Below are 20,131 nucleotides of genomic sequence, written 5' to 3'. Positions count from 1 at the left end.
GAAACATTACTCATAAATTTCTAGAAATCTGCCTGCACTTTATTTTCTAAGTTCCCATTGATGTACCATTCCCATGTCACAAAAGAATCACATAGGATAAGATGAGAAAGATTAGGACATATTCAGTACCTTACATGTAGTTGTATGTGTGACATCTGGGAAGGGAACATGGAGGTAAAGGGTAATAACAGTTTTATGGCTAGCAATTTGTGGAGTGTCAATTTAGATATAGAAATCAGCATTTTGATATATGTATGTTCTTTAATAAATATGAAGCATAAGGCAAACAAACAAGCAGCTTCAAAATATGCAGATTGGGACCAGTGCAGAAAATTTTGCGTCCCAGTGCAGACAACTTTGCGTGACGCATGAGCGAACAGCCCCCGCACACCTGTAGCAGACAAGCCACTGCTTACCACTACCTGTAGCCGGGTTTTCCCTCGTCCTCCTCGGAATGGAACATTGGCCACATCACATGGCAACTATTTCAAGGCTCGGTAGATTAGCAACAATGGTGTACTGAATATCTGGAGAAAATTCAGTAGAATTCAGTTTCTCCAGATCGTCAGTGACAAACCTTGTGTGATATAAGATAGCAAGAGTTGTTTACTTACTTGTCTTGCTTTGTAGGCTGAAAGACCTAAACTTCAAAATACACAAAAAACAGTGCACGTGGACAGAAAGGAAAAAATAGTGTCTGTGATAAGTGAAGGTTACTGCAGTTTAATGTCAAGTCTAGAGTGATGGATAAACAAATTTGATTGTCATGCAAACAGTGAATTCCCAGGCCCCTGTTGGAACTCTTTGTAGAGACATTGGAAGTAATGTAAAAAAACTGAAATGATGCTAATGTCATACAGACCTCATCAGTACCAGAGCACTATTCCATGATCATAGCACTGATAAAATGAACATGGACAGAAACAAATGCAGATGCTGTTTTGAAACGTTTATTACAGGGTTGTCACCTAGTACATACACATACCTTATGAACCAAGAGAAAGCCTCATAACATTTCCAGGTGCTTGATCATGCTATGAAGAAAGATAAGAATTCTGCAAGGCATGAATGTAACCTGTTTCAGCAGAAAGTGTAGTGTCCTAGATAGTGCTGCAAACTGTGAAAATGGCATCTACATTTTTTTTAATATAATATTTTGATATGTTAAAAACAAAGCAACGTCATAGTCAATGAAAATATGGTTAACTTCTTGTTTCAAAAGAAATAGTCATGTCTATTTTAATTAGATTCAATGAAACTAAATAAAAAATGAATCCATAAAAATGACAACTTAAAACAATTGACCTTTATGAAGGCAGCATGATGTGCAAAGTATGCTCACTCAACCTGGTCATGGTTTTAATGCTGACGGTCATCAATTTAAGAAAAGTTCACTGCTTTCAGAGACATCTGTTACAGTAATTAAAACTAGTTCCATACAAAAGATGTTAAGTATTTAATATGTGATTATTGTATGTGACAAAAGCTGGACTTCCAAATTTGTTTTTTCAGACGAAATTAAACTCTTTTTGAGCAAGAGCAGCACAATCTAGGATGAAACTAATATGATTACCATATTACCCTCCCCTTTATCCGCAACAAGCTTCACCTGAAATACTTTTGTTATAGGGTGCTTATTTTTCAAACATACCCAGATAGTCATGCATGTTAAAGTGCCACTTGCAGGGATAGGGAAGTGTGCTGGCCCCAGATCAAATCTGCCTGGCAGATTGACGATGAGTCTGTGTGCCAACATTCCTGGATGTGGGTTTTAGGCAGTTCCCCACGTCACACTTGGTGAACTACAGGCAAGTCCCCAAATCTCACCTCAGTTACAAGACTTGCAAGTATTTAGAAAGCTTTGGCTCACCTTCATGTGAATAACAAGAAGAAGAAGAAAAGATAGGCTATATATTTTTCAGGATATCATTATGCAAAGATTAAAATGGGCAACTCTGTATGTAGTAGATATAGATCTCATTTGCTAATCTGAGTTACAGATTCTATCAAAAAGCAGTAGTTTCTGAAGATCGTAGGAGACAGTAGGTTTTCTTAATCCTCCAAAACTGGGGCGATATGCGTTTGCATGATTATAATGCCATTTCTCACACTGAAACAATTCTCTGTAAGATCCTACAAAGTAAAGGAATGTTCAGTTTTAATCTTCTGATGTGAACATGAGTTTCAATACTTTAAATTATTGTAAAGAAGACAATACTGTTTTTGCTCTCTGCCAATTTGAATCCAGAACAAAAATTTAACAGCCATAGAGAAATCATCTACAATGTTATTGGTACGTTTGGTTAATATGAGGAAATACTGAATATACTTTACTGAGAAAGTCCTGATGAAATATTGATAGATTTCCAACTGTTAAGGAAACACAGCTTGAGACTAAAGCATTTGTTAATCAGCTAAAAATGTTTACTAAATATGTAAACATAGGTGGTTCTTATTTAAATGTGTGAACTTATTTTTATCTTTGTGTGTGTGTGGGGGGTAGGTAGGTAGGTAGGTAGGTAGGTAGGTAGGTAGGTAGGTAGGTAGGTAGGGCTGAAGTAGCACATTTAATAAGTATTTGCAACCATACTATTAATTTATTAGTAATAATGGAATTGAAGATACTTTCCAAGAAGGAAATACACTCCTATTAAAAGTCGTGCCCCCACTGTATATTTTTGTGAAGCCAATGTTTAAAACTACATCTAAATTTTTAAAAGATGTGACATAGCTCTAATGTGCAACATTTTAATATTGTTATAGAGGGAGAAAGAACCTTGAGGGAAGCCTTCCATTTTTTGCAGCTGGTGTAAGTGCTGTAATTCATCCTCGTAACCCAATGGTACCAACAATTCATTTTAACTACCGCTACTTTGAAATAAAAGATAAAGAAGGAAAAACACAGGTGTGTGAAAGTTAAGTTGTTTTAATTCAATGCATATTTTCATTGAGAAGTTTCACAAAGTTTGGCAGTTCCTACTGACAAAACTTCTATACATAAGTATATTTGTTCTCGCCATTTAAATTTGTATTTGTTTTCAATCTTTTTAGTGGTGGTTTGGTGGCGGCACTGATTTGACTCCTTACTATCTCAATGAAGACGACTCAAAACACTTCCATCAAGTGCTGAAAGAAGCCTGTGATAAGATTGATGATACGTACTACCCAAAATTCAAAGAATGGTGTGATAATTACTTTTATATCACCCACAGGGGTATGTTGAAGCCGTTACGCAATTATAAAAAGTTTGGAGTATTACAAAGACTAGATATCCTGCTTTAGGGAAAAAAAACATAGAACGAAGCCTTTTTTAAGTATTTTCTGATGTCTCGTGTCTTTCTCCCCCCCCCCCCCCCTTTTTCCCCCCCTTATTCTGCCAGCTTGCATTTGTCCAATAGTAGTTTCATTGTGGTTGCTGAGTGTCCACTCTCAAATGTCTCCTACTAGTTTGCAACTTGCAGATCACGTCTGTTGACAGCCGTCATCTATCTTGCTTCTAGTATATGTCTTGCTTATCTACAGCAGTAGTTAATTATTTTGTTTTGCTAGTTTTCTCTTTGACACCACTTTCTCTCTCAATCAGTTTTATGATGTGAATATTTTTATTGTATATTTGTGATATGAGCTATGTACTCATATATAGATAACCATAACCTTCAGTTTCAACAAACAGAACACGCATATGTTTACATTATGAGCACCTCTCCAGTTGATGATTCACTGTGTGTGTGTGTAGTTGTGCATAGAAGTTAGTTTGATATATAATTTAGATTCCTAGTGTTATGCTATCCCACTTTTTCTTTTTTCTTTCTTTTTAAACACATCATCAGAAGATGACTTGGTAATAAATCAAAACTGGTAATGGTGCCATTTGAGTGATCTGAGACTGAAATATATAATAAGAACTTAAGAGTACAGCTATTTTTGTGTATAAAATGTGACAGAAATTTGATAATTTTACTGATGATAATGAATGATTCTTCCATGCAAGTAGTAATAAATATGTGATCTTTAATTTTGTCTCCAACTTTTGTTACCTAAAAGTCCCTCTCTGTTTTGGCCCCCCAACCCTTATGCTATGTTACCTTCTTAATTTGCCAATATGAAGCCACAATGTTATGTCATGCTTGACTATCTGACCTTCTGAAGACAGTCATGTATGTGCCATATTGATTTTTATAATTTTCCAACTTGTTTTGGTTATCGCTTATGTGCAACTGTCATTTAGTATTTCCTGTTCTAGATTCCCCTCTTCCTTCATAAATGATTCACCCAAATACCATCAGTAACAGTTCCTTCATTTTTTTGTTTTTATTTTTATTTATTTATTTTTATTTATTTATTTATTTATTTATTTATTTTTTTCAGGAACTTGATTAAATATACCCATTGAGGAGACACTCCACCCCATTAGAATTACCTTGATAATCCCTTTCATTTCCGAATTTAGGTATTGATTTCACAGTACATGTTTAATGTCAGTTAACAAAATTTTTAAGCCTTCATTTTGTTGTATATTTTCACATAAAATTACACACATTTTACAGTGCAGTGTATCGTGAAAAGTCGCGCATCTTTAGGGAACTGTTGAACCTCCCTGTGGTCCGCACTTGGAATTCAGTACTTCTTTCTCTCATCCATGCCATCTCTCTTTTCTAATCTCATTTGTTTGTAGTCCCCATATGTAGGGGGCTGTAGAATAGCTCTTAAATTCTTCACGTTTTACTGTCTCTCAAAACTTTGTGAGTGGGTTTTTGTAAGATAGATGCTGATTATCTTAAAGAGTCTACCAATTCAGGTTTTTTGACATTTCTGTGACACTTTCCCATCAGTCACACACACCTGTGACTATTTGTGCACCACTTCTTTGTATGCATTCAGTATCCTCTGTCAGTCATATTTGGTGTAGGTCCCACATACTTGAACAGTATTCTAAGATGGGATACACAAGTGTTTTGTAGGCAATCTCTTTTGTAGATGAGCGGAGTTCACTAGTATTCCATCAGTGAACTGCTGTATTTTGTGTAGTGAGATGGTAGCATCTATGAAAATGTTTGCAATGAGCATGGAGTACCAAGATACATGGTGCGTTGATAAACACTGAGAGTCAACCTAACAGGTGACCTGAGAGTCCAAAAGTGTAACCGGGTAGAAATACGAAACTATCAGAGTGCAACAGTATGAATAAATCACAACATGAAATGCAGGCAAACATGCGTTGAGTAAACAAAAATATGGGCTAAAGCTAACATGCAACTGACACCAGCATCCATGTGGTTTTTATCGGGAAAACTGCAATTCCTTGTATGCAGCACTCACACCATTATGGTGAAATTACAAGTCACCCCCAAATAATGACCATGAATAACTCCTCACATGACATACAGGATTCTGGCAGGGATACCAAAGTACCAAAATCTGCCACCTGCCTTACCTACGACTGACGTAATGTGATCATTCCATTTCATATGTCTACAAATGTTTACACCCAGGTATTTCTGTGGGTTGCCTGATTCCAGTTGGGATTTAGATAGCCAACATCCCTTTAGTACATTGATACAGAACATTATCTGCGATGGTAAATGAATCGAAAGCAGCTATCCAATTGCAACAAATAGTGGTTTTATTCAACCTTTCACCATGGTTTCAACAGATATAAACCCACTTTCTTCAGAAATACATATAACTAAAATTTTGCATTGGAAAACCTCCAAATAACGGAGTGAACTAATATTTTTCCAATGAAAATATGCTGTCAGCACACATCATTATTACATAATTAAATGTGCTGGCCTCTATGAGCAGGGCTTGTCAAGAAAGAATAGTTAAAATCCAGAAATAAAACCAATAAAATAAAATGTAAATGACCTACATGTCAACTCGTGTTCAAAATATTATGTAAAACACCCAGGCCACAGATTTCATCACTTGTCTCCTTGTGTGAATCTTCATTGTAACATTTGGTTTTCTACTAATACCCCTTTGGATTACAGTTACAATAATCCATCTATTGTCTTTCAGTGTTGTATTTTCACTTTGTCTACTGGTACCATGTATTTGATATTCCAAGCTTGCTCACCCACAACCATGTGTTTGAGGCTTTTCTCCGCAGTCTGATCTCTCCTTTATCTTCCTTTTACCCCATTTTTCAAGTTGTCTTTGATGTTTACCTGCTTGGCTTGTCTTCCCTTTACTTGCTTATTGGTTTACTGTTTTGAGTAATCTTTTGTAATTTTATAATGATTTAATTGGTTTTCCAGTGGGTGAACTTTCTTATTTTGTGAAGCATTTAGACAATCATGTGTTTAATTTCTTTGTCTGATCAGTATTCTGTCATGCATACTGACAAAGTAAAAATAATGTAATAACTGCAATAAAGTAGTATCACAATATGTGTGTCATTCAATGGCTTGTTTATATGTCCCTGTTTGCTAATGCCCAGCGACAGCAGACAGGTTGCTAACTGCAGAACACTCCATACTATATAGTTTGAACAGCAAATAGTAGTGAGTGCCAAAGAAGTGTGGTATTCTGTCTCATAAGGAATCATGCCATTAAAAGATCTTTGATTTGCTGTGCCATGTGTACATGATAGGGAGCTTACCATCCCTCATGGAATCAGTAGTTGACCATGGCTTCTTCACAATCAGACTTGCAGTGGCTAGCTAATTGCCAAACCAAGCAACAGACCACATTGCCTAATATGACTTTTGAATTAAATGGGAAGACCACTAGATATGTGCCTGATAGGGCACTCAGATGAGACATGGGAGCAGAAGACCCACTAGGGCCACATATCAATAGACTGCTCCTTTCAAATGAGGTTGGTGGTGAAGTAATTAAAGTGCTAGGCTTGAATCCAGGAGGAAAATTATACTTCGCTGAAGTCATTAACATCCTCATTTCATGACCTGGGAACACTTTAGTTTGCACCACCTGCTATCCTTTAATGCACAGAGCTCTCTGTCATAGAACACCCCTTTTAGTGGCTGGGAAGTTTGCAGTGCTTTGGCAGAGTGTTGAGATAAGGCCCGTAGACACGACAAAATCCGTAACCATATGCTGAGACATCTTCGTGCCAACAGCATGAAACATTTCCTTGGGCTTAAAAAGCTTAAAGACTTAATACTCTACTGTATTTGCTGAGAAGGAGAATTTCTGTCTCAATGGCAGGAAGGTATTGTTATTCTTGTCCTGAAACTGAGAAAGGAACCATGTATCTTAACTAACTACCATCCAATCTCTCTGATGAGTGGGCTATGTAAGCTATTTGAATGAATGGTCAACCACCGTCCTTGTTGGTGCCTTCAAGTCAGAGGGTATATATCACAATTCCTAAGTGGCTTTTGGGATTTCCGGTCCACCTCAGATCATCTGGCTTGTCTGGAATCTACAGTGCACAATGCTTTTGCACAGCACCAACATCTGACTGCTATGTTCTTTGACTTACAGAAGGCATACAGTGCCACCTGGCACTGATGCAAATTTTTTTTTATTTATGTATGTACTTTCCATCGACTCCATGTAATTTCCAGTTTAGATTGTTTCTCTATAAATCTGCCAGCATATATGAAAGACAAGTTTTTTCCCATATGTTGCCTAATTCTTACTTCACTTCCTTTTGTTTTTCAACAAAATTTCATTTGTGGCATGCATGCTCAGAGGTTGTGAGTTCTAGTCCTAGTGACCATTTCATACTTTTTTTTTCCACATTTTTTCCTCCCCTTGGAGCACTCATATACAGGTTGAACACAGATAAACAGATTATATCATTTTAGCCCAAAACTTGGCTACCTCTAGTGCATTTTTTGCTGCTTAATGAATGTCCTCTACCCTGCAGAAGGCTGGACATCATTGCCAAGGAAACAATTGTTTAACAGTGTGGTCTTCACAATAACATTAAACGTTGTTTTCTTCTGTGTAGCCCCATATTGCATGATTAAGCATTGATTGGCCCACTTCTGATCTCAGCCTCTTAAGATATTTCTTAGTTGGTGAGTCCTCATTGTAGTCAAGATGCAACATTTCAGTTTCTCTTTTCTATCCCAGAGAAAGGGTAGTCTTGGTCCTTCATAGTTGCAAGCTTGTTTTTAACAGATGATGTAAGTTCCGTGGATGTTTTAAATAAACTCTTCCTTGACTTCAGTCCATGCCACTGTTCCGGTTGCAGTTCATGGCCACAGCAGGGTCTTTTTGCCCCCATTTTCATTCTTCCTTTCCTTGATCACAGCAGTTTCTCTTCAGATGGTGGTGTTGTAGTGACAGGAAGGGCATCTTGCCCACTGTCACTAAAAAAATCCATAAATTAACATGCTGACCCTGTATAGATACAGGGTAAAGGCCAGGGAAAAAGAAAATAAGAATAGGAAGTGGTGGTATTCCAGCCACGTACTGAAGCCATTCAGCTAGAGTTTGTCTGAATTCAAGTCTCTTCATGAAATTATGTTCCATATTGTGTAATCTTGTGTATCAAGAGGCATTCGCTGTTATTCAATTATTGTAATTAATGACTGTGGCAGCAAATTGGTTTCTGGCCATTATGAAAAAGAAGTTGTGCAATGTACCTTCATGCTGTTGGACATTGAGCGTGGACATGTGTAGAATCTTTTTATAAACTTTGGATTTAGTGTGTGATCTGAGACTCAAAATGATGGCTCCAGATTTTCTATCCAGGTGGTGATACAATACAGAAATGCACAGCCTTCCTTGTTGTACTGCTATAGATGGTCCAGAGCCATTCTTTGAGTCTTATGTTCCTCCCTTTGTGTGAAACCCATTGTATACAATTTTATTGTTCATTTATTGGTGTGTTTATCATGCACAAAATAAGTGCTACCATTGTATTTAATCAATATTATTGTGTTAGATCAGCCACCCGTACATTAATATCTTATATAATGATATGGCATCTGTCTCTTCAGTTCAAACATCTATCCAGGACCATGCTCCCATTTTAAAACTGTTTCTAGCCTCCTGTAGTCTCATAAACTAAAAAGGTGAACCAGACATCTAGGTTTTGCTTCACTTAATGATGTTTTTGCTTTTGGCCACATACAATTATTACTTACCAGTTTTCATCAAATTAACAGAGGGTTAGTACATTTGCAAACTATGACAGTTCTGCTGGCCTTCTGTTGGTAGTAAATATCAACTTTGCTAACCTTTGCCCAGTCTGTGGTCTGATTTGACAGTTATTAGTAACCACATGAAAGTATAAAATTCAGGTAATGGAAAAACTAATGTTCACTGTGGATATTTCAGTGTTACTCTATGTACTTCACATGCTCATTATGTAAAGGACAGTTAAATTTGAACTGTTTCCTTACACAGGTGAAAGAAGAGGAATCGGAGGTATTTTCTTTGATGACTTAGATCAACCGTCACAAGGTCAAGCTTTCAAATTTGTTGAAACATGTGCTGATGCTGTAATCCCATCATATATTCCACTTGGTAAGAGTCTTATGAGAGATATATAAATTATCACAATAACAATAGGTCCGATAAATCAGTTAGTTATAAGAAATGATTTTAGTGTTTGTATAATTTTCAATGTGATAGGGTCCGCAGCTGCGATGAATTTTTTGGATGTTTGTGTCCATATTATGAAGTCAGTGAAAATGACCTGTTCAAAATGTGCTCAGAAATGAGACTGTGACTCACATAGCATCCTGGTACTCTCTGCATATAACCCTAAATTTTAGTATTAAAGTTGCATCATGCTGAATATAATGCCTATTAACAACACAGACTAATTGAAAGAATGGGTGTTGAAAGTACATTATGTTGTGATACCCATAAGAAATTGAATATCGTGAAGATATTATAGTTTCATGATGTGGTTATGTAGTGCCCTAGTTTCTGCAGTTTTAATTCTTCGTTTATGTCATTTTACTATGCAAAATGGTTAAAATATGCTGTCACAACAACAAGTTTACAACCCAAGCACCCACTAAAAACATAAGTGAACTCAAGTAATCTACTTGTATTGCCAGAAAGATTTATTGCAATTGGTCCCTGCCCATTGTACTTTTGATGTGTTTTTCAAGGATATTACACAAATGAGTTGCTGGAGAAATGATGATGCCAGTCTTAAATAACAAGACATTATAGGCAAGGTTTTGTGTTTGACAGTAGTATGACAGCTAGGCTTTCATGCATCACATTTGCAATTAAAAACAAAAATGATGAAGGGCTGTACATAAAGTATAATTTTTTAGAAATGGGAAGAATCAAAAAATTTTATTAAATAAAAAATTCCATTTTTTTGGCCCTCATGACATCCATGGCCCCTTAAGCACCACATGAATTTTTTAGTTACAAAACTCAGAAAGAAAGATATAAAATACTGTAAGACTAACTAATTGTAGTATCTTGCAAATCAACTAAAATGATGTATGTTTTAATTTAAAAGTCATTGTCTTACTGGGTGTTACTGCTGTCTATTTCCTATTGTGAGAATCCTGTTGTCATTCTTGTTGTAGTTTTAGAATATATTTTAAATTGAAGTAGTTATTCCAGATTGTAATTAGAGTATACCAACATGAAGGTATTAACCATGTTTTAAGTGTTAGTTAATCAAAGGATGATACACATTTTTTCTGATAGTATTACTCATCTGTGATGATGGACAAAACTTAAATATATAGTTAGTGTTCATGTCATTACAGTCAAGAAACACAAAGATGATGGTTACGGGTACAGAGAAAGAACCTGGCAGTTGCTTCGTAGAGGCCGTTACGTGGAATTCAATCTGATATATGACAGAGGAACAAAATTTGGTCTTTACACACCTGGAGCTCGCTATGAAAGCATACTTATGTCTCTACCACTTGTAGCTGTAAGTATGTTATTTAAGAAAGTGAAGTCAAAGATTAACACTAATAGTGCACCCCAGTGTTTTTTTAATTTGATTCCTAAGCTGCTTTTTTTAGCATAATTTCAAAAATAAAAATTTATGTTGTTGCTTGTGATAGACACATAGTGGAGGAAGTTATTAATAGCCCTATTATAGAATGCTTTTAAAATGGTCTGTTGTTTTTCCACTTTATATTACAGGTAGAGAGAGAGAGAGAGAGAGAGAGTTTGTTGGTGTGTGTGTGTGTGTGTGTGTGTGTGTGTGTGTGTGTGTGTGAGACTTTCTTATGTTTACAAGACATTTTACTTCTAGTGATCACACGTCAGTACAGGTAAGTGATAACAAATTATGGTATTTTGAATGATAATCATCTATTACACTTGGAATGTGTTACTTATTAATCATTTTTCATCAGAATATAATTAGACATTAATATGTAGCATCATTTATAAAGTGAGGTATTCTGTTGTAATTTACTAGGATGCATCAAATCCTATGTTAGCAGAATTTTGTCCATTTACTTAGTATTGATAGTTTCGATATAAAGAAACATACGCGCACACACAGCTACTGCTTGCTTTGGTGCACGAGTTGTTCGTTATATCAGGTGATGATTCAGTGGCATGAGCTATATTACATGTGTACTAAGCTTACGTGTTTCTGAAATACTTAAAATGTTTATTGCTCTTCGGTTAGAAATTGAGGAGTGTTCATTCCCACCTTAAAAATGTGCAGTTGTTGTCATTTGAAGGTAACACAATGATGCTATTATGTGCTTTTCCGTGGCTTAAGGTGCCATTTTATACTGTAGGGGGTGTATAAAAAAAGAATCATCCGATTTATATTTCTGAAACTAGTAAACATATACAATGAATTTTGTTCTTTGATGAATGGGAAACTCTGTTTTTTATTTTTATTTTTTATTATTTATTTATTATTATATATATATATATATATTTTTTTTTTTTTTTTTTTTTTTTTTTTTTTTTTTTTTTTTTTTTTTTTACGCACCTCTTCATAGGTGTTCAATATGCCCCCCTTGAGATGCACAGTATATGTCGGTGCAGTATTCAAATTTTTCCCACACTGCAGCAAGCATGTCTTGAGTTACAGCTTCCACAGCTGCTGTTATGCAATGTCTCAGTTCATTTATTGTTGTTGGACACGGAGACGCATAAACAGAGTCTTTTATAAATCCCCACAAGACCTTGAGGCCAGAAATCTAAGGTTGAATCATTTGGTTCAGTGTGACTGATCCATCATTCAGTAATCCTTTGATTTAAAAACTCCCGCACTCCCAGATGTTAGTGTGGCAGTGCCCCATCCTGCTGGTAAACAGTTGTTCGAATCGGTCTTGAACAGTGGGAAAAGAAAGTTCTCAAGCATATCAAGATATGTGCTTCCTGTAACAGTGTTCTCGGCAATGACAAATAGACCATACACCATTTCCCATGAAACTGCACAAAAAACATTAAATTTTGTAGAGTCCCTCTCATGTTGTATAACTTCATGTGGTTGTTCCGTACCTTATATCTCACATTATGATGGTTCACGTTTCTATTTAAATGAAATGTTTCCTCATCATTAAATACTAAGCTTGGAAGAAAGCTGTCATCCTCCATCTTGCCAAGAACAAAATCTACATCTACATCTACATGATTACTCTGCAATTCACATTTAAGTGCTTGGCAGAGGGTTCATGGAACCACAATCATACTATCTCCTACCATTCCACTCCCGTACCGCGCGCGGGAAAAACGAACACCTAAACCTTTCTGTTTGAGCTCTGATTTCTCTTATTTTATTTTGATGATCATTCCTACCTATGTAGGTTGGGCTCAACAAAATATTTTCGCATTCGGAAGAGAAAGTTGGTGACTGAAATTTCGTAAATAGATCTCGCCACGACGAAAAACGTCTTTGCTTTAATGACTTCCATCCCAACTCGCATATCATATCTGCCACACTCTCTCCCCTATTACGTGATAATACAAAATGAGCTGCCCTTTTTTGCACCCTTTCGATGTCCTCCGTCAATCCCACCTGGTAAGGATCCCACACCGCACAGCAATATTCTAACAGAGGACGAACAAGTGTAGTGTAAGCTGTCTCTTTAGTGGACTTGTTGCATCTTCTAAGTGTCCTGCCAATGAAACGCAACCTTTGGCTCGCCTTCCCCACAATATTATCTATGTGGTCATTCCAACTGAAGTTGTTCGTAATTTTTACACCCAGGTACTTAGTTGAATTGACAGCCTTGAGAATTGTATCGAGTAATCGAATTCCAATGGATTTCTCTTGGAACTCATGTGGGTCACCTCACACTTTTCGTTATTTGGTGTCAACTGCCACCTGCCACACCATACAGCAATCTTTTCTAAATTGCTTTGCAACTGATACTGGTCTTCGGATGACCTTACTAGACTGTAAATTACAGCATCATCTGCGAACAACCTAAGAGAACTGCTCAGATTGTCACCCAGGTCATTTATATAGATCAGGAGCAGCAGAGGTCCCAGGACACTTCCCTGGGGAACACCTGATATCACTTAAGTTTTACTCGATGATTTGCCGTCTATTACTACAAACTGCGACCTTCCTGACAGGAAATCATGAATCCAGTTGCACAACTGAGATGATACCCCATAGGCCCGCAGCTTGATTAGAAGTCACTTGTGAGGAACGGTGTCAAAAGCTTTCCGGAAATCTAGAAATACGGAATCAACTTGAGATCCCCTGTCGGTAGCGGCCATTATTTCTTGTGAATAAAGAGCTAGCTGCTTTGCACAAGAACGATGTTTTCTGAAACCATGCTGATTACGTATCAATAGATCGTTCCCTTCGAGGTGATTCATAATGTTTGAATACAGTATATGCTCCAAAACCCTACTGCAAACCGACGTCAATGATATAGGTCTGTAGTTAGATGGATTACTCCTACTACCCTTCTTAAACACTGGTGCGACCTGCACAATTTTCCAATCTGCAGGTACAGATCTATCGGTGAGCGAGCGGTTGTATACGATTGCTAAGTAGGGAGCTATTGTATCAGCGTAATCTGAAAGGAACCTAATCGTTATACAATCTGGACCTGAAGACTTGCCCGTATCAAGCGATTTAAGTTGCTTCGCAACCCCTAAGGTATCTACTTCTAAGAAACTCATTACAGAACTCTACACGTTTTTGTTTGTCGCCTTCACGAAGAGGTTGCAGTAGTTGAATTTTGTATGGTTTCATGTGTAAAAGTTGACACAACACACACCAGATGGACATCGGGGGCATGTTGAACTGTTGAGATGCATGGCAAATGGATTTCTGCAGACTCCTTGTGAAACTATAGCGGATGCATTTGATGTTTGTGTCGGACACTCGGGGATGGCCCAGCGATTTCCTGTTACGCAAACAACCTGTTTCTCAGAATTGTTCATGCTGTTGTCTAATGATCTGTACTGCAGGAGGATCCACACCATACCTAGTATGAAAGTCATGCTAAACAGTTATTACTGAACCACCCTGCACAAAATGTAGAGCACAAAACGCTTTCTGGTGTCCTGACACCAAAACGCTTTCTGTTGTCCCGACACCACTTTTACTAGAACTGAAGTGGGTGCACACTGCTGCTACCTAGTGGGAACCATGTAAAACTCGAGAGTTTGTTCTTTCCAACAGTACATTGTTCATGCACATATATCAGATAACATAATAGTTAGGATTTTTTATATCGGATGATTCTTTTTGATATACCCTGTATTTCTTATCCAAGAATTTTCAATTCTCAACAAGAGCTCTTCATATATTAAAGAATTTTAGTTCACAGCTCTTTTTTGAATGTTCAGTTGATTTATGGAGACATCTAACATAGTCAACTCATTGTTGATTCTTAATACTTCAGACTTCCTCTGTTGGTGAGTGAAGAATCTGTTGCGTGTATGGAAGCTCTGCTGACCTTATGAATCCCAACGTGAGCAATAACACAAAATGTACCCATGAATTGGGAGAGTAAAAATCTTGTTGATTTATCATTATCAGACAGTTAGTGATATAATAAATTTTCTACAGTCTTCTTTTTCTGTTTTAATTACCTGACTTAATAGACCCACCACCAGCAAACTTTGAAAGTTTTACAAATTTGAGAAACTTTGTTCTGTTTGTTTTTTAAACAAAGCATGTTACACAAAATTATTTGGTTTAATATTTTGCACTGTTGTTTTTACTGCATTTTGGTCACGTACACACTGCCATTGCAGGAAAACTTTTATGTACATTTAAAACAGAGTAAGCTTGCAAAATTTTCAGATCATTTTGTTAAAACATCTGTATGAATGAGAGTTACTTCATAATGCAACTTGTCATTCTCTTTCTATAATATTTACTAGTTACTTACTCCACTTTCTATTCATTCTAGTTGATTTTCTAAATACAGCAATGGACCATTACATATCAAATTACATTTATGTGAATATTTAACTAAGTTCACAGTATTGAGCATACTACTTTTCCTTAGATCTGTTTGTGTCTTCTACTATTGCTCTAACATTTGGATTTATATTCAGGGGCAAACAAAATCTCATTTGTCCCATATCAATAATTTTATTCATTATGCATCATCTTTTCTTGTTCCATATTCTATGTAGGCATGGGAAGTACAGTGTTCATCTAGGTACGCATCTAGCTACCTGTTGACCACATCCCATTGAATTATTGTCTGATTTACTTTGATTTATGGGTCTCTCATAAGTCTTCCTTTAAGTAACAGATATATTGATTTTTGAAGTGCGACCTGGAGTCGTGCCTGTGAACACCATGTATGAATAATGTTAAGGAGTTTGCTACAGTTATTTACCAGCAAATCTCAATTACTGGCAATTACAAGATATAGCAATTTGCCAGTGTACACTACAGCTCATAATAGTTCTTGGATCTTTTATAACCTTTCCAGGAGTGTTTCTGAGTTAACATCCCAGAATTTAGGACTGAAAATAGAACCCTTAGGACATCCCTTCATTATAGGTTCAGTGACTGTTAATGTAGGACATGATGGTATCACATAGCACTCTCTACAGGTACCCAAGAGACAATAGTATAACATTCTTGGGCAGCTGATTTCCTTCAGTCTTCTAAAGAATAAAGGATACCATAAGTTACCGAAAATCCCAGAAATGTCTATCATTCATATCTACTACATATTTGTGTCAATAGTGTATAATAGTTTTCTTGAATCATTAATTTCATCCTCTTTACATTTCCCATGCTGAGTCTATATTTGATACTATTTCATCATGTGGTATTTTAATCTGCTGGATAGCCTTTCCTTCCATAATTTTACCCATTACTTTTCTTAGGCAGATAGGCTGGTATGACTTGGGGAGTGAGAGATCTTTATCTTCTCCCTTTTTCTATAATGGCAGCTCTTGATGATTTCCAACATTTTGATAAATGTCCCTGGATCATACATTTTTTGATTGATCTGCTCTTGTAAGGGACTACATAGGGAATTAAAGATTGCACCATTTGCCTGCTGTGCTATTCAAAGATGGAGCTCCAGTCTTTTTCATATTTAGATTGGATAATTCCATTAATACAAAAACAAGATAGCAACAAAGTAAAGGATGCTGCTTAATATTTTGCCGTATTTGTCACATCATTGACCCCTTATGCCCTTGAATAACTGAAAAATTGTGTCATTATCTGATGTAAAATTAATTTATTGCACTTAAATATTTACTTTGTGTTGAGGTCATCTCACTCAGAAGTAATGTAATTTTGTTTTAGCGATGGGAGTACATGCATGAACCAGATCCAGATTCTCCAGAAGGAAAATTGATGGAAGTGCTCAGAAATCCGAAGAACTGGGTATAATTTTGTAAGCAGAATCGTGACCTAAAAACTGAAGAGTATATTTTTGTAATAACAGTATTCAACTGTGTGCTGGTTTTGTAAATATAAGAATTGTGAAACTTTTATATAGTTGTTTCAAAGTCATAGTTGTTTTATATAGTGTTGATGTGCGGGTGAAAAATACTGATTCATAAGTCCTTAAAAAAATTGTATGTATTTTTCTTGTGAACTTTAATTCCATGTGCTTTGAATATTTTTGAGAAGATTGTGGTATGTACTTACTATTAATTATACTTGATTCTTCCTTTTTATGCAAGGTTGTATAATGTACACCAATCTTATTCAGCTGCCTTCACTTTTTATAAAAAAAATCAGTTAATTTTTATGTCTGAAAATGTAAGTGCCAATATCTGCTACATTCGACACCAAGTCATTCATACAATACTATTACCAGATAGTAGAAGCATTGAGTCATTTGAAGGCACATAAACAGAACTAAGAAGTTAGCTAACTTTTGGATGAAATCCCTATTATTTGGTGTCCAGCAGAACTTCCCATTACCATACAATACAATTACCCATACTCCAATGAGTATCTGAATTGACACACTGCCTGAGACCACTATGATTATTGTGACAAGTAATTGCAAGGGCTTAGCATGCCGGAAGTTTTGGACAGCCGTATTAACTTATGGCATTCAATAGGTGGCTATATCTCACAGATGTTGAGAATGTGATTCAAGCAGTATTTGTATTCATTATACTACCTCATCAGCAGTAACTCATATGTGCTCAGCAGCATTAATGTCAAGTGGTCATGGGGCTGAGGCAAGTGTTCATTATGCCACTCTTAGCAGGAGGGATGAGATTGTGCATTGCCTTGCAGAATGAACAAGTCTGTATCAGTTATTGTACCAGCACACACTACTCAGCAGTACCCTATGCCATTCGTGTGTAAGGGATGATCCCGATCACCATTAAAGAAACAAACTCGGCAGGCAGAAAGTTGGAAATATTGATTTTTATACTGTTTTATGAATAGGGATGGAAACTGGACTGAATGAATAAGTTCAGCAGCTTAGAAAATGAATGTGATATAGACGTTGACAAAAGGGCCATTTGGTTAACAAAGCCACATATAAGAAAAAGGCAAAAGATGTTGCAGGCATGAAGAAAAGGGGGAAATCTCAAATGAAGTAAAATAACCATCAAGGAAAAGGTGAGTGATAATAGGAACAAGATAGAATGTGCTGAATTAAATAAAACAATAAAAGGATGGCAGAGAGAGGAATTTATACATGTTTTTCATGAGTTTTTGAATATTTGTCTAATTCAAGAAATTATTGTGAAACAGAGACATTCTGGAAGTAATGTCAGATAAGATGTATACAGCTATTTGAGGTGTGAAGAAAGTAAAAGTAGAACTGATTAAGGCTGGAGGAAAAGGTATACAAATGGAACTTGAAAATTTATTTACAGAATATTGACAAAAGATGATGATTCCCCAAAACTTGAACAATGTTCTAACTACTCCCCTTCACAAGGAAGAAGACACAAAATACTGAAATAACTATATGTTCTCTCTCTGTCGTCATATGGTGCATGGTGGAAGGTACCTTTTCAACTGCTTATCATTGTATTTTTCTGTCCCACTCATAAATGGGACAAGAGAAAAATAGATGATGATGAACCACTGTATGAACCCTAATTTCTTGTCTTGTCTTCACAGTCCATGCACGAGATGTGTGTTGGTGGCCGTAGAATCGTTCTGCTGTCAGCCGCAAATGCTGGTTCTCTAAACTTTCTCAGTAGTGTGTTGCGAAAAGAAAATTGAACATTGCCTTCTTTCCAGGGGGTTCCCATTTGAGTTACCAAGCGAGGTGGCGCGGTGGTTAGCACACTGGACTCGTATTCGGGAGGACGGCGGTTCAATCCCACATCTGGCCATCCTGATTTAGGTTTTCCGTGATTTCCCTAAATCGCTCCAGGCAAATGCCAGGATGGTTCCTTCGAAAGGGCACGGCTGACTTCCTTCCACGTCCTTCCATAATCTGACGAGACTGATGACCTCACTGTTTGGTCTCTTCTCCCAAACAACCCAACCCAACCCCATTTGAGTTTATGTAGCATTTCCACAATACTCACTCATTGACTGAATTTATTGGTAACAAATCTAGCAGCACCTTGAATTGCTTTGATTTCATCGTTTAATATGAGCTGTTGGGGATCCCAAACATTCGAGTAGCACCCAGGAATGGATTGCATGAATGTTCTATATGTGGTCTTCATTATAGATGAGCCACACTTTCCCAGAATTCTCCCAATAAACAGAAATTGACCATTCGCCTTTCTTACACCCAGTCTTTCGTGCTTGCTCCATTTTGTGTCACTTCACAGTGTTATGGGTAAATACTGAATTGATGTGACTGTGTCAAATAGCACACCACTAATACTGAACTCAAACATTACAGACTTGTGTTTCCTACTCATCTGCATTAGTTTACATTTTTTCACATTTAGAGCAAGCTGTTGTTCATCTCATCAAATAGAAATTCTGGTGAAGTCATCCTCTATTCTGCTAGAGTTACTCAGTGACACACTTTTCCTGTGCATTATAGAGTAATCAACAAACAGCTGCCAATTACTGCTCAGCCTATCCATCAGATAGTTTATGTATATAGTTTATGGAGCACTCCTGATGATACCATTGTCTTTGTGTTGTCGACCAGGACAACTAGCCTCTGTTCCGTAATGTACGGAATATTCACTAAAATTATCACTAACCACAAAAAAAAGTAAGGTTTCAGTCAGATAAAGAATTAAATATGCTGTGGAAAGGGATGTAGCAGAATGACAGTTTTGAAATCTTGAACAAAATTACGGAAATGAACAATGAATATAAATTACCGATTTGACCAAGATTCATAAATATTGATATCTGGTCCCTTCAACTCCCACAAACCGTTAATTTTGATAAAGTTTTTGATTCAGTTTCCACAAAATCTGTTTTGGCAGTCTGTGAGAAATGAGGTATTGATTCAATGTTTGTTAAGTTTACTGGAAAATTTATTTTCAATTGCTACTGTGAAACTTCATCAGGATAATGAGAAATTCAGAACTGGAAGATGAAGCAGACAGAGAGATTCTATATCATGGAAACTATCTTCAACAGCATTAGTGGAAGTTTTTAGATCCTTAAATTGGGGAAAATGAAGAGGTAATATGACTGATGGACCATATATGAACCTCCATTGTTTTGCTAATGACTGTTTGCTTCTAGTACACACAAATTAATACAGCATGTGGAAGAACTTGATATATCAAGTTTGAAAGTAAGCCTTAAAATCAATTACAATAAAAGTAAAATTATGTGTAAAACACACACTGAAAATAGTACAAAATTACAATAAGTCCTTAGAATCATTTGTTCAGTTTTGTA

At 36.5% G+C, this 20,131-nt stretch overlaps 1 protein-coding gene across 1 annotated transcript in view; it reads left to right on the top strand.

Moving 5' to 3' along the window:
• LOC126184688 (oxygen-dependent coproporphyrinogen-III oxidase) overlaps nt 1–16,979 on the top strand; it is a 59,232-nt gene extending 42,253 nt beyond the window's left edge. Inside the window, exons 4-8 of the mRNA XM_049927182.1 lie at nt 2,764–2,905; nt 3,052–3,214; nt 9,331–9,450; nt 10,668–10,837; nt 16,628–16,979. Coding sequence (XP_049783139.1) covers nt 2,764–2,905; nt 3,052–3,214; nt 9,331–9,450; nt 10,668–10,837; nt 16,628–16,714 — 682 coding nt within the window. The 3' untranslated portion in view covers nt 16,715–16,979. The remainder of the gene's footprint in view (nt 1–2,763; nt 2,906–3,051; nt 3,215–9,330; nt 9,451–10,667; nt 10,838–16,627) is intronic.
• Nucleotides 16,980–20,131: the final 3,152 nt, after the last annotated feature.

The sequence above is a fragment of the Schistocerca cancellata genome, chromosome 4 (assembly GCF_023864275.1).
Source record: "Schistocerca cancellata isolate TAMUIC-IGC-003103 chromosome 4, iqSchCanc2.1, whole genome shotgun sequence".
NCBI lineage: Eukaryota > Metazoa > Arthropoda > Insecta > Orthoptera > Acrididae > Schistocerca > Schistocerca cancellata.
This window is presented reverse-complemented; position numbering and strand designations above follow the sequence as displayed.